The 14,518-nt window shown below is 49.6% G+C and overlaps 1 protein-coding gene across 5 annotated transcripts in view; it reads right to left on the reverse strand.

Moving 5' to 3' along the window:
- Nucleotides 1-7,697: 7,697 nt before the first annotated feature.
- Nucleotides 7,698-14,518, reverse strand: part of BRPF3 (bromodomain and PHD finger containing 3) — a 34,374-nt gene continuing 27,553 nt past the window's right edge. For 4 of the 5 annotated variants that reach the window (XM_032409935.1, XM_032409936.1, XM_032409938.1 and 1 more), the window contains 2 exons: nucleotides 11,338-11,492; nucleotides 7,698-10,057 (listed from right to left, as the gene is read on the reverse strand). In XM_032409935.1, the coding sequence (XP_032265826.1) occupies nucleotides 9,874-10,057; nucleotides 11,338-11,492 (339 nt within the window). In that variant the 3' untranslated portion in view covers nucleotides 7,698-9,873. The remainder of the gene's footprint in view (nucleotides 10,058-11,337; nucleotides 11,493-14,518) is intronic. The other variant, XM_032409937.1, reaches the window with a different exon arrangement.

Below are 14,518 nucleotides of genomic sequence, written 5' to 3' on the forward strand. Positions count from 1 at the left end.
GGGGTTTGCTCAGGGTGTCCCACCTGATGGGTGCTGAGCTGTGATCCATCCTAGCCTTTCTGGTTGTTTCTGTGTATATGCTGCCCGCCCCCTTGGAGATGCTACACTCTCTAAGGGTGGCCCGCAGTTTCTTCCCCTCCATCAGGGCCAGGCATAGTCTGGCCCCTCAGGGAATGCTAATTCTGAGCCGGGGATGGTCCTAAGAAGGAGATGCTGGGGGCAGGGCCCATCCCTGAGGAATCTGTGTGCAGGTGGGGGTGGCAGGGCAGAGGCCAACAGGATGGGTCTGGGTTGGGGCAGAGGGGAGGGGGCGGAGATGAACATCCTCTGAGGGAAAAGACCGTGTGATGGCACAAGACAGGGCAGATACGGTTCCTACCTAGGGGAACTCAGGGAATTAAGGGAATTTGCTGGAAATAGCCAGGCACAGTGCCCGAAGGGAGCAAAAACGGTCTTCCTTTTCCATCTCAACATTTCAGGAGGTTCCTGTGTAAGAAAACTGCATATAGACTCCTCCACGTAGGGATGCACTTTACCACCGATAACACTAAGCTATTCATTGAAGAATTGTCTGGGAAACACTGGGGCAAACTCAATGTCTAGCAACAAGGAACTGGTGAAATCAGTCAGATTTGCATATGATAAAACACTCTCCAGCCCAAGAAAGGAGGAGGAAGTCCTCATTGCTCTGATATGCCACAATCACCAAAATATATTTTAAGCAAAAAATGCAATGTGCATAATCAGGGAAATCAAATTTTAAAGCATGATGAGTTATGATTTCACACGTACCCGCCTGGAAATTTTAAAAAACTGTTAATTCCAAGTATTGGCAAGGAAGTGGGGCAAAGGGAACTCTCAAGCATGCTGGCAAGTGTGTGAATTGTCACAAGCACTCTGGAAAACAGTTTGGCATCATCTACTGAAGCTGATGATGTGCATTCCCTAGGAGCCTGCAAATACCCGAGGGAGATCCGAACCCAAGTTCCCACCAACCCCCACCCCCCTAAACATACACACCAGGAAAGAAATGATAAAGAACATTCATAACAGGACTGTTCCTAGAAGCCAAAAATTGGAAGCAACCCAAATGTCCTTAAATAGTGCCATGAAAAATTAATGGTGTTCTCTTAATACAATGGAATTCCATACTGAGTGACAATGAACCAAGCACAGCCACACACGTCGGCATAACCGAATCTCAGGATCATAATCATGGGTGGGACAAAAGCAAGTTGCATAAGACCACATACGTGATATGCTTCCTTCTCTTCAAAATCCAAAAAGAGGAGACAGCGCACCATATTTATTGTGTGCTGACTTAAACATATGGCAGGACTATAAAGAAAAAAAAAGTGCATAATAAGTATAACATTCGGGATAGTATTTGGGGAAAAAGAGGTGGGGGGGTGGGAAGGGAGGGCAAAAGAGATTTTTTAAAAGCTCTGCTTCTTTGGGACAGGTGGCAGATACCAGATGGCTTACTGTATTGTGGAGTTTTTTTAAATTTATATATTATTGTATAAGTGCTATTTTTGTATCTGCTCAATATTTAATAAAAACAATTTTTAAAATAAGGCCTAGACCAGTGTGAACTGTATGCCACCGCTTGTATAAAAGGGACACACACAATCACATGCACACACACCGGTATTCACGGATCTCTGGAAGGTTACGTGTGTAACTGGCAAAACTGGTTGCCTCTGGTAGGGGAACTGGGAGACTGGGGAGAAGGAGGGAAATTTCCCTGAATTGTTAAAATTTTGAATCCCATAAACCAACTTAAAAATAATAAAGTTCTAAGACAGAGAAACGGGGGGCGGGGGGTTGGGGGGAAGAAAAGGGAGGGTGTGAGGGAAGGAGGAGGAGGGACAGGGGGTGGAGGAGGAGGACTGGCTGGACTCTGGGTGCCAAAATCTTCTGGGTGTGCCCAGGGTCGCACGGGGAGCCAGAAACCCTGCTGGACAGCCCAGGGGAGCCTGTGTCCTCATGCTACAGCTCAGGCCTAGAACCAGGTCACTGTCTCACCCCTAAGGACAGGGCCGGCTTCAAACAGTTGCCCACATCAATTCTGGCTCTGCAATATTTTGTTTCCAAACAAAGCTTCCTTGGGTCTCCTTCCCTGATCCTGCCTTCTTATCTCAGACCTTCACCCCACCGGAGATTCGAACAATTCTTTTGAAGTCGCTTCAGGGTCTTCTGAGCCTTCATCCTTGATGACTCTGAAACGTGCTTCTGCGTCATGAAGGGCAGTCAACAGCAAACAGGCTCTCTTCAAGCCCTCTCTACTCCTCCCCTCAAGGACCTCATCGAAACCTGCTCGCACATCCTTAATTCACACTGAGCTACCTCTAAGTCACAGACATGTCCCCGAGGACCCTGACCTGAGAAGTAAAGACACAAAACAGTGGCATCAGCCAGTAGGCAAGGACGGATTTGGACACAGTGTGCAGGAGGTGCTTCTGCCCTGCTTGCCGACTGGTGTGCTGGCAGCTTGGGTCTGCATAAGAGGTGGCCCTGAAGCTGGCCTCAGTCTCCCTCAGCCCAACCGCCAGGAATAAGGAGAAGAGGGCCAGGGAGGGTTGTGTTACTCTGAACCAAGAGGCACCTTATTTCGCAAAGAGCCAGTGCAGGCATCTGGGTGGCACCGAGAAATGGGTTCCCCAATGGAAAAGCACCTTAGCCAGGTAGTGTTGCATAGAAGGGGAGAAGCCTTACTGTATAGTGGAGCTTAGGGGAAGCCAGTCAACAAGCCTGCCTAGAGCAAAGCCCTGGGCCGACAGTGCTAAGTGTTGGTGAGGACATGGAGCGGCCGGACTCCCATACACTGCTGTGGGAGAGCAAACTGTACAACCGATGGAAAATGGGTAGAAACTCCTAAAGCTAAACACATAAACGTTATGCTCAAGCTAAATGCTTAAAGCCAAACGCTGAGCCCTAGCGCTGCTGGGGATATTCTGAAGAGAAAGGGGTGCCGTGTCTACAAATTGGCACGAACAAGAATGTTCGCAGCAGTGTTATTCATGCATGAGAGCCCCACACCGGAAACAACCCGACGCCCACCCGCAGAAGAACGGACCAACACCCCGCAGTGTATTTGTACAATAGAAGGCTGTTTCAAAGCAAACTAGAGCTATATGCAAAACAGTGATGGGGTTCAGAGACATAACGTTGAATGAAAGAAGCCAGACGCAAAAGAGCACATATTGTATGAGTCCCTTATATGAAGTTCAAGAACAGGCAACACAAATCTATGGCCATAGAGGTCTGGACAGTAGTTACCCTTAGAGAAGGGGGATATTGACTGGGAAGGAGTATGAGGAACTTTCTGGGGCACTGGAAATGTTCTGGACTTTAATCTGGGTGGTGGTTTCATGGGTGGATACACATGTACAAATTCATGGAGATTAAACTTGAGGTTTGTGTACCTTAATTACCCTATGTAAAGTTGTATGTAAAACAACAATAAAAGGGCACCTGGGGGGGTGGCTCAGTCCGTTAGGCGTCCGACTCTGGGTGTCGGCTCAGGTCATGATCTTGGGGTCATGAGTTCAAGTCCCACGTGAGGCTCTGTGCTCAGCAAGGAGTCTGCTTGACATTCTTTCTCTCCCTCTGCTCCTCCCCCCATTCGCACATGTGCTTGCTCTCTCTCTCTCTCAAATAAATAAATACATCTTAAAAAAAAATAAAACCACAATAAAATTCAAGGTCTAAAGCTCCACTGCTCCTGCGCCCTGGCCTGCCTACCTGGCTATTGAACAGTGTTGTGTGTACCTTGGAGTGAGCTTTCATGCCAGGTGCTGGTGGCTCTACCTGAGGGCAGAGTGGGAACTTCTCAACTAGAGAAGAAACTGTATAGCCATTGGGGGTGTCCTTCTTCACAGATGTTTGAACACAGGGCAGAATTTGGTCTAAGACTTATTTCCATGGAAATGCACACCCAATAGCAAAGTTCCTGGGATAGAGATATAGAGCAAATTCAACTGCTGGAGACTGCCAATGTGTTAGCAAAAACAAAAACAAAAACAGGGAACAGTTGGCTCGGGCCAGTTCATGACACTCAGCAAATGAAGAAAAGCCAAAGTTAGGCAGGAGAGGTGTTGGGCCTTGTGTTCCGGTCATGCCAAGAACTCCTGCCCTGATGTCAGAACCCACAGCCTCTCGGGGCAGCCGATTACTCAGCTGCCCAGTGCACGAAACTGAAGTACATGCTCTGTCTAGAAAAAAACAAGAGACTATAAGGAATTACATGAAAATGGTGGAAATGGCTATTTCTGGGTAGTTTGAATAATCTTATTTTCTCCTTTGCACTTTAAAAAACAAATCCCGATTGAGAGAGCAAACAGCAAATTTTATAATCTTCCATTACCAGCTCAGATAAAATCCCTTGGGGGCCCTTCTGGACCGTGAAGCTAGGGGAGAAGGAACCGTCCCCTGGGTCAGAGCTGAGCTGCCCATACTCCCTCTTCATCCCCCAGAGGAGCCTCTACAAAGCTGAAAGGAAGAGGAAGGAACTCACACACTGCTTCAGGAGCAAGGGCAGTGAGACGGAAACCAGCTCCTTCCAACCAGCCTTACAGGGGCCAAGCAAAGGACACGATGTTCTTTGACATAACAATACAACAACCCTTCTGAGATTTGGGGACAATTAGCTTTTCCTACTCCGTGTAGCCTGAGTCCTGACCCTCTCAAGAATATTAAACTTGTAGAAAATACATACATACATATAGATATATAGGTATGTACATCTCCTTTATTTCCATCCCTAGAGCAATCTGCTACCCTTGAAGGGAAAGGGTGAGCAGAAGGGCACGCCCAAGTGCCAAGGTTGAGTCAGAGACCTCTCCAGCAGACACACATCTCTGGCTCTTCTGCCCCACCACACAGTGAGGCAGAAACCTCGGCCCCACCTTTGGGAGAAACCATTTCTCTCCTGCAAAGTCCCCCTGCCCTCACTGGCAGGACGAGATGTTTGCAGTCATCGTCCTGCCGATGCTGTGGGAGGGCCTACAGCCCACCCTCTGGCTCTCTTCAGCACCCCTCCCGGAGCCTGGCAGTCTTACCTCTCATCCCTCTTCTCTCAGAGTCAAAGCTCACAGCCTCGCCAGGTTGGGAGAATCCATCTGGAAGGCAAATTCACGCTCAAGGATTAATGACAATTAATACATTAACAGAAGTGGCCAAGTTGACGGAGTTTGGCAAATGCCTTTAATTATATTTTTAAACTTGTGAGGAAAATGAAAATTTGTATTTCTAGTCCACATGTTCCAATATCAAGATGTTTTAGGCTTTGGTCCATGAATTTTAATCACGGTATTGATAAAATTCATTAAGGACACTTCTGCTCACCTTGAGGGCTAGTGCTGGGTTCTGGGGTCTTTCTGGTCGGCACTGCCTTTTCCTGCTCTGTGATGTTGAGCACATGTGACCTCCTCTTTCTGTGAAGTGAGTGGGTGGGCCTCGTTGATCCCTAGGACTTGACTTCCTCTGTGTGAGGCCCTCCCCAGTGACCAGACCCCTCTGAAGGCTGTCTCTACCCCCAACCCCAGTCTCCAAATATAAGGGGCTTTCCTCAGGTCTGTCCTTTCCCCCTGTCCTTGGCCACTGTCCTAGCTGCCCTGGTGTGCTCCGGCGCCCCCACATTTCTGTCATGTGCTCCTACCTTCCTCTTGAACTCGGGGCCCGGTCCCATCTGCTTGCTGAGGGTGTTTCTCAGATGTCCTGTGGGCGACACAAACTCATCAAAACTAAGCTCTCCTTCCTCCCCTTCAAACCCACTGCTGATGCCTCCAGCCATGTAGCAACCCTGTCTCCGCACTCTTGCTTTTTAACTCTGACATCTAATTAGCTGCCAAGTTCCAGTCATGTCCCTTCCCCGTTCAAATCCTCCAATGCTGCACTCATGCCTCACTCTGGCTTCAGGGTCCTCTCTTAAGTCAGCCTCAGGGAAGCTCAGAGAAGTCGAGTACCATGCTTGAGGTCACACAGCCATTGAGCGACAGGGCTCTTAACCCCATCACACCTTTTTGTTTCCTCAGTAGCCGCCAGGCAGATGGGGCGGTGGTCGGTCACTGGAGCGGACCACCCGCCAGAGCTCCCTGAGCCCCGCCTTTGCCGTGTTGCTTCCTCTCTTTACAATGCCTGCTCCTCTCATCCTCACCTGCTAAAACCCTGCGCCTCTGGTCCTCTTCCCTTTCTGTACAGAATGGTTTTATAGGGTGAGCGTCCCATCTCGCCCTAAATAATGCCTTTGTAATTCAAAATATAAATTTATAAAGAGGGATTTTTAAAGCCCATTTTTTTTAAGGCTTGAATTAATCGCTTCATTCTTCTGAAAGCTTTTGTTATTCGACCAAACGTGGTGTCTCTCCCAAACTCCTCCCCTCTGTGGGAGCCTCACACCAGCCTCATTCAGAGCTGTCTGCCATGTGTCTCATGAATCCGGTTGTGAGCAGCCTGTGGGCCCGCATCCTGTGGGCCAGGGGTGTGTATCTCTGCACCCCAACATGTAATTCAAGAATTATCAGCACACTGGAGGTACTGTGTCAATGTTATATTAAATTAAGCACTTTTACACTCTAGTGACTTAAGTAAGAATTTCGAAGGCCCTGTGGAGGAGGCGATCAGGAGACCCCTGTCCTCCAGTCACACTACTGTGACACTTAACTCCCAGCCAAGCTCAGGAGCCAGGCAGGAGCAGAGATAGGACAGGGGATAGGATGGGGAGAAACTGTCCCAGTCCCAGCAACGGAGCAGTTTGTCCCTGGGGACTCTCCCTCTGCTCTTCAAGATGTCCCTTTCCAGAAACGCTGAAGCCATAGCCTGTGAGAGAGGGGGGCTGGTACAGAAAAGGCCAGCACAGCCTTGAGATGCTGTGGAGCCCACAGGAAACTCTTGGCTATATCCTTGTCCCAGGATCCTGCCACCATTACTTGGCTGGCTGTCCTTGGACAAGTCTTTTTTAATCTTGCTGGTCTGTTTGGTCATCTGCAAAATGAAGACCAGGTAGGCGCTAGGATCCCTTCCAGCTCTAAAAGGAGCTAGGCCCAAGTTAGGCCTGTGTGTCCCAGTTATCTATAGAATGGGGACGGCAACAATGACAGAGGAGACATGAGCATCCTCTAGTCTCAGATTTGGCAAGCTTGATAAACAAGTGCCAGAGACACGGGGTTACTTCTCCTGCCGCATGAGGAACAGATGCTCCCAAAGGAACAGGGCCACCGGAAGGCTGAGCCATGGGCAGGTAGGCTGGACCTTCTACAGAATCGAGAGGCTGGTGCTGTTTGGGAGGGAAACAATGTCGGAGCCCATCCTCACACCCAACCCAGGGGTCCAAGAGACAGACAGAGCCCTTTCCAGCTGGGAGCCTGCAACAGCTAGACAACCCATTCTTTTTTTTTTTTTTTTTAAAGATTTTATTTATTTATTTGAGAGAGAATGAGAGACAGAGAGCACGAGAGGGAAGAGGGTCAGAGGGAGAAGCAGACCCCCCAGCTGAGCAGGGAGCCCGATGCGGGACTCGATCCCGGGACTCCAGGATCATGACCTGAGCCGAAGGCAGTTGCTTAATCAACTGAGCCACCCAGGCGCCCTAGACAACCCATTCTTAATGGCTCCTGCTTTTTGAGGAGGGGGTGGGCTGTAGGAATTAGGAAGAGAGAGATGGGCCCCCACTGATGACAACAAACAGCACAGCAATTGCTGCCCATTAGAACATTTATTTCTCAGAGAGAAAATAAGTTTCAGACAGTCATATTATAGTAGGTAAAATTAACTTTTGTATTCTTTACAAGCATAGATTTTTCTCTGTTTATTACCTCTCTTATACCATCTGTTATAAACAATTCTAGAAAGCAAATAAAATCACTTTCTACAATAAATAGAGCATCGTGTGCTTCACAGCAGACGCGACTGAGACACATAGGCCCCATGCCACAGCAGGATCTGAGCCGCTTCCCGTTCTAAAAGAGCAGTTTTAAAAATGAGACTCAGAGAGAGACTGAAAGAGTCAAGGAGACTGGAAAAAAAAGAGACTAAGAAAGAGAAGGTGTTGGGGGGAAGAAAGAGATAGACACAGAGAGAGAGAGAGAGAAAGCCCCGAGATCTTACAACACAGGTTGAGACAAAGGTCACAGAGTCCACAGCTGACCGACTACCTGGGGAGAGGGGGACGCATTGCTCCTTTAAATAAACCACACTGTGTGCATTTAAAATACTCAGCCACACAACGGAGGACTCAAGTAATGGAAACTATAGGCCTGAATAATTTAGAACAGTATTTTACAATTATATACACCATGTCCTTCCCTAGCCATATGCTGTACTGTATTTTTATTATTGTACAAAATCCAAAACCCCATCCTTTATGTTATAGAGAGTTTCGTTGGTTCCCTTTTAAACTCTGGCTCGTGTCCCAAATGTATAAGAAGTTGTGGTGGTTGGTTGGTTGTATTTTTAAAAAGTCGAGTGTGTAAAAATGGCAGTGATCTCCCCAGTGACTTTGTTTTGTCCAAAACTCCCCTATGAAAAATTTTAAACAATTAAAAAGAACGTCAGGTTAAAAATCAACATGGCGATCAGTGGCCTGCGACCTGGCCCTGCGACTTTGGTGCTTAAGAGGTGAAAAGAATCATCCAGAGAACAGACATTGAAGCCTCTGAAAGTTGTGTTGGTTTGTCAGTCAGCATTCCCCGTTTCACAGTTTTTTTTTTCCTTCCATTTTTGAGAAGGTGAAGGTGGGGAAGGGGGTTGAAAGGAGGAGAGGGAAGGGGACAGAGGGTGTGAAACAAAAGCGTGGTGTCCCCTGGAGTTTGGGAGCGGGAGCAGCAGAGGCTGGGCAGGGCAGAGCACAGGCGGGAGCGGCTGGACTGCGGGCACCACCATCCGTAGCAGCGAAGAGTGAGGCCCACAAAGATAGGAGGGGTGAGCAGCAGACCCAGCTGAAGAGCACGGCTGCACCCCATAGCCCTCGACATCCAAGCAGACGGATGGATACTCGCCCAACCAGCCTGGTCTGACACGAGCCCGCCAAGCCTCAGCCCGCCACTCGGCACACAGGGAGAGGGCCAGAGGGGCCCCGCCTCCATTCAAGGGGCAAGCTTGCACAGCCTGGCCTTAGCTGTGTGTCTGCAGCAAATCTGGGGTGGGGGGAGATGTGCTGGTGGAGGGGTCACCCGAATGGGAGGCTGTCCTCTGTCCTGGGCCCTGAGGAGCCAGGCGGAGGCACCCACCTAGCATAGCAGCTGGCCTCAAACGGAATGAGACATAAAAAGAAAAAAAGACCAGTTTGGTGATGGTTTCTGTCCATTTGGCACAAAAGAAAGGAAAGGAACATGGGAAAAAGAAAAGACGGCACTGGTGCAGAAGATGGGACAGGGAAGAGATATGAGAATGGGTGATGGAGGGGAGAGAGGGTGAGTTCCGTGAGCTTCCCCGCGGGACCCTCGTGTATCCACAGCACCTCTGGGGTCAATGTCAGAGCCTCGCTTGCCCTGAGGTGTAGTTAGCTGGGAGTGGGGAGGAGGGGGCCAGGCACACCTTTGAGAAAGAGCCTAGGACCTCTTGCCTTCTGGGCTCAGGTCCATCTCCTTGGCCGGGCCTAAGCCTCACAGCTATTTCTACTTCTAACTGGTTCTTCAGTGGACTAGCCCCCGAGCGAGCTCAGGTGGGAGTTTTTGGCACACAGCAGGCCTACCAGGGGAACCACACAGTTGGTCAAAAACTGGGGCCTTGCCCGTGGGGAGGACACAGCCCAGTCCCTGGCCTGCCATGGAAGGGGGAAGCTGCCGGCCATACGACTGGCTGGGGCAGGAAGAGGCCTCTGTGCCTCATGGGACAGAGGCAGGGCAGGCGGACGCAGGCCGGGCCCTGCCCTTACAGGTAGCTGGAGGTGACGAAGGAGTGGGGCCCCCGGACCCGGCTCAAGTGGATCATTGCGCGGTCGTAAGCCACCTGCACCGACTTTCGGATGCTGGTCTTGCGGCCTTCCAGCATCTTGAGCTTGTCTACGGTGTCTTCCACACCCAGGGGCAGCACTTTGTCCCTTGGAAGCCACTGCCTAAAATACAAGCACAATAAGAGGCCTGGGCTGTGGTGGGTCGCATGAGGGGGCTCCTCTGGGCCCATTTGCCAGGACAAGCAAAGCCAGGGGAGGGGATACAGCAGGAGGAGACAGACTGGGACACCCCAGGCAGGAGGCCCCAAGGGACCTGTTTTGTAGCCATGCCCTTCCCTGAGCCCCACAGCACTCACTCTGCTTAGAGGGCCGTCAGGACCTGGGAGCCAAGAGAGGCCCATGTTAGCGTTAGCCCTCACCCTGCCTTGGGGCATCAGGGAGCTATGGCTAGGAACTGGGGCTGATACCAGGAATCAATGATTCCTTGGTGGTGCCCACACCTGGTGTGTGTTTTATTTTTTAAATCCCCAGGTGAATCTAACATACAGCTAAAAGCTAGCCTTTGGAGCCAGATCTTGGTTTGTATCCTAGTTCTGGCTATGAGGTCTTGGCTTTCCGAGCCTCAGCTTCCTCAGCTGCAAAATGGATTGGAGGGGATTGGTGAAGATTTAATGAGGATTAAATGAGATTATGTATGTAAATCAATTTGCATAAGGGCACGGAGTAGACAATAAATGGTAGCTATTATTATTTGGACTAGTTAGCCCTACCTCCTCATTCTATAGAAGCAGAGGTGAAAGAAGTCTCCTGCTGCTAAGAGAAACTTTGAAGGGCAAGTAAGCCCTTTGCCATGGACCCCGCACTGCCCAGAACCACGCCACCTCCACATCCCCCCACCTGAGGACTAAGATACACATGCCCACAGCCACAGGGAGGCTCTCAGCTGAGTCCTCTCCAGGAATCACCTTCCACCAAGGGAGCTACCAGGCCCAAGGTGACCTCCCCACCCCCACCCGGGGGCAGCCAGCATTCAATGACTAGTTAACACGAGGGTACAGAGGCACAGACCCAATTCCTGACATCACTAACAAGCCCCCCAGCTCCAGAGCTCCCCTGAGGATTAGCAGAGGCCTCTGTAGCAAGTGTGACGCCATTCAACAGGTCCCTCTGCCCAGCCCTGCATCGCTCAGTAAGCCTCCTGATAGAAATCTCCATCTTGGTGTTTTCCAGGGAATCCGATCTGAGACACTTCTCAGTTACTATTAAAGTGTCAGGGGCAGGCCAGCTGCTGGTAATGCCTCACCTTACCTGGGTGAAGGCAGGGTCACGGAGTCCACAGCCCCTCTGCGGACCTCCCCAGCATGGCAGTGTGTGCACAGCCTCCCAGTCGGGCCCCTCAGCCCACACCCTGATGCAATCTCCTGGCAGTAGCACCCACTTACCAGGTGCGCTTGTTGTCAAAGAAGAGGACAAGGAAGAGCTTCTCTCCAGCCTCGGCCTGTTTCTGCTCTCCCAGCTTCAGCACATCCAGCGGGGGGACAGGGATGGGGACACCATTGTGCAGGAGGCCCTCCCGGGGCATCTTGGGATCGATGATCTGGAGGCAGGAAAGGAGACGGCACTTAGCTGCGGGTGGAGGGGGTGAGCAGAGCATACTGCGCCAGGGCTCCCTGCTGAACTGCCCCCCACCAACCTATGCAGGGCCTTAGCCAGGCCCACAACCAAGTGATGAAGGGGGCTGACCTCTTCTGTGACCCCCCGAGGACCCCAAAATGGAAGTCTTGGCTCTCCTTTCCCAGTTCATTGGCCTAATCCTCCAGCCCTGCCCAATCAATTCTTCCGATGAGGGAGCTTGCTCCACGAACCTTTGGGGCCCAGAGCTGAAACAGAAGCAATGTGAATCCAGTATGGCGGGGGTCAGAATTGAGGAGGTATCTGTGATGTCCAGGCCAGATTGGCAAATTCCTTCTTCCCAACGTCCCACAGAGGAAGGGAGTGGAGGCCATTTTTTTCCCTTGTCAATTTCCCTTTAAAACCTCTGCAATTCACTTCAAAGGCCCTGGGGCCTTCCTAGACACCATGGCTATGAAGGAGGTTCTGTATCAGCAGCAGGGCCCATCTCTTTGGTTCTACCTACCACAGCCCCTGGTTACACATTACTTTCCTGTCTGCCTGTAATCTTCGTGCTGTGTGGACTAGGTGTATTTGTGGACACCTCCATGTAAGATCAGAAAGAAGCTGTAAGACTGAACTCGGAGGGTTGCTGGAGAGGGGAGAATGATATGGCTGGAAAGAAGGGCCACTGGAAGAATTAATGCTTGAGGCTGCAAGCTCTACAGGGCAGGGGCTCAGCAAAATGCCCGGTGGCACTGACAACCGTGATCTCTAGCTCTGGGAAGCACTGACAAAGTGACCAAAGCTCCTAGTTATTCACAAATCGCCATCTCATTTCATGTCCTTGCTGATGCCGAGAAGTCTGCTACAGCCATCAGCTGACAGAGGAAAGCACCAAGCACAGGAGGACATGGCTGGCTGTGGCCACGGCGGCTTGAGCCTCTGCTGCCTGCTGCCCTCCACAGCCCCCGTTTCCAAAGTAGTGGGGTGATCATCTCTGTGTGCTAAGGCCAGAGGGGCCTGGAAATGTACTGAGGAAGCAGCTTTCTCCAGAGATGAACAATCTTAGTTTCTATACCCTGTCCCAGGGGGCCTGTTCTCATAATAAACTGCTCTGGCTGTTTACCTTTGGGTATCTGCCAGCTTCCCTACTTCCCTCTCGAGATAAGCAGCTGAAAGCAGGTGTTCTGGTTCAGCGTTTGCTCTAAGGAAGAACCACCCCTCCCCTGACCCCAGCTGTGTAATTTGGTCAAAACTCTTACCTCCCAGCCTGTCTGTCCCCCCTGGGACTGAAGCTAACTAAGAGGGTCCTAATAAGAACCACCACACAAGCCCTCCTGAACTTCCTCAGTTGAACAAGATAGCGGGGGCTACTCTTGATTAAGCCATGCTGGTTCCTGCCTTAGAACGGGGGGCAGATGGTGAAAAATGTCTCCCTCCACCAGCCCCAGCAGAAGCAAGGTGGGTAAGCTGCCCCTTGAGGAGAGCTCTCATCCCTTTTTAAAGAAGATACAGGCAAATATGTCCCAAAATAACAAACGATGGACCATTCGCTCAAATGTTATGCAGATGTAAAACAACATGGCTTGTGATACACTTTAACACATTATCTAATAAATGTGTATATACACTATTACAGCTGTACCACATAGACAAAGACAAGAAATGATGCAAAATGCTTACAGCTGACATGCTAGAATGGTGGGGTTCCTGCCGTTTTTCTCTATTTTTCCAAAACCTCTATAACACAGATACATTATTTTATAGGAAAAAAAAAACCTTTTTTTTAAAGAGCCAAAAAAAAAATTTAAAAACTGTATATTCATTATGGACACAATTACATATTTAAGTACGCATAGGAGAACAACTGGGAGAGCATAAACCAAAATAAAAACACAGGCTGTGTTCAGGTGGTGGGTTTTCTCAGGTGGTGGCTGAATTTATTTAATCATGAAAGAAAATGTATGATTAAGAAGATAATTAAAAAGGGGAAAAGAAGACTAGTTTTAGACTTTTGTTGTTGTTGTTTATTTTTGCACTGTGAGACTTAAAAAAACAGTATCAAACCTGTACAGCTTTAAGCACTTCCTCGACAACTATGTTGGGGGTCTCAGTGACAACAGGGCACAGAGCCGTGTGAAGGCAGACCCCAGGCCCAAACTCCTCAGCAGCTGGATCACAGTGTGCACCCCCCCAGCTGCCACTGCTAAAGGGGAAGTGAGGTAGGCAAAAGCCATTCCAATGTGGCCCCAGCAAGTCGTATGACTTCTTAGAGCTGTAGCTTCCTCCAGTCCAAAAGGGTCAGAGTTCCCGCCCTCTTGACCTTAAGACGCTGCTATTAGGCCTGAAAGAGCTGCGAGAAGTCCAGAACTCTTGTAATACATGCAAGCAGTTGGCAGAGTAGTTCACAACCTGACTACAGATCATCTGGGAAGCTTTAAAAAATATTTATAGCTAGGGGCACCTGGTGGCTCAGTTGGTTAAGCATCTGACTCTTGATTTCAGCTCAGGACATGATCTTGGGGTCGTGAGATCGAGCCCCGTGTCAGGCTCCACGCTGAGTGTGGAGCCTGCCTAAGACTCTCCTCTCCCTCTCTGTCTGCCCCAACCCCTCTCGTGCTTGCTCACTCTCTAATAAAATAAAATTAAGTTAAATTTAAATTTAAAAAAATATTCATTGCTTAGTCTGGCCTTATTCTCACTGGGTTGCTCTGAGATGGGGCCTCAGTATCTGTATTGTTTAAAAAATTCCCCCATGATTCTGGCATGCCCCAAAGGTTTAGAATCACTATCTTCCAGCGCCAGATAGACATTACCTTCCCAATACAGAGAGAGTTCTAAGAAATAACAATCAAAGTGGTAAAAATGGAATTTTTAGCTATTGCTACTATGGAAAAAATGAGAAATTTTAGCTACTACCGGTGGGAGAAGACACTAGAACTAACTTTCTAAAGGGCAGCTTGGCAATTTGTATCAGAATTTTGCAGACCTTGCCCCAAGAAGGCACCC

This window comes from Phoca vitulina, unplaced genomic scaffold (genome assembly GCF_004348235.1).
Source record: "Phoca vitulina isolate PV1807 unplaced genomic scaffold, GSC_HSeal_1.0 scaffold11, whole genome shotgun sequence".
In the NCBI taxonomy this organism is placed as follows: Eukaryota; Metazoa; Chordata; class Mammalia; order Carnivora; family Phocidae; genus Phoca; species Phoca vitulina.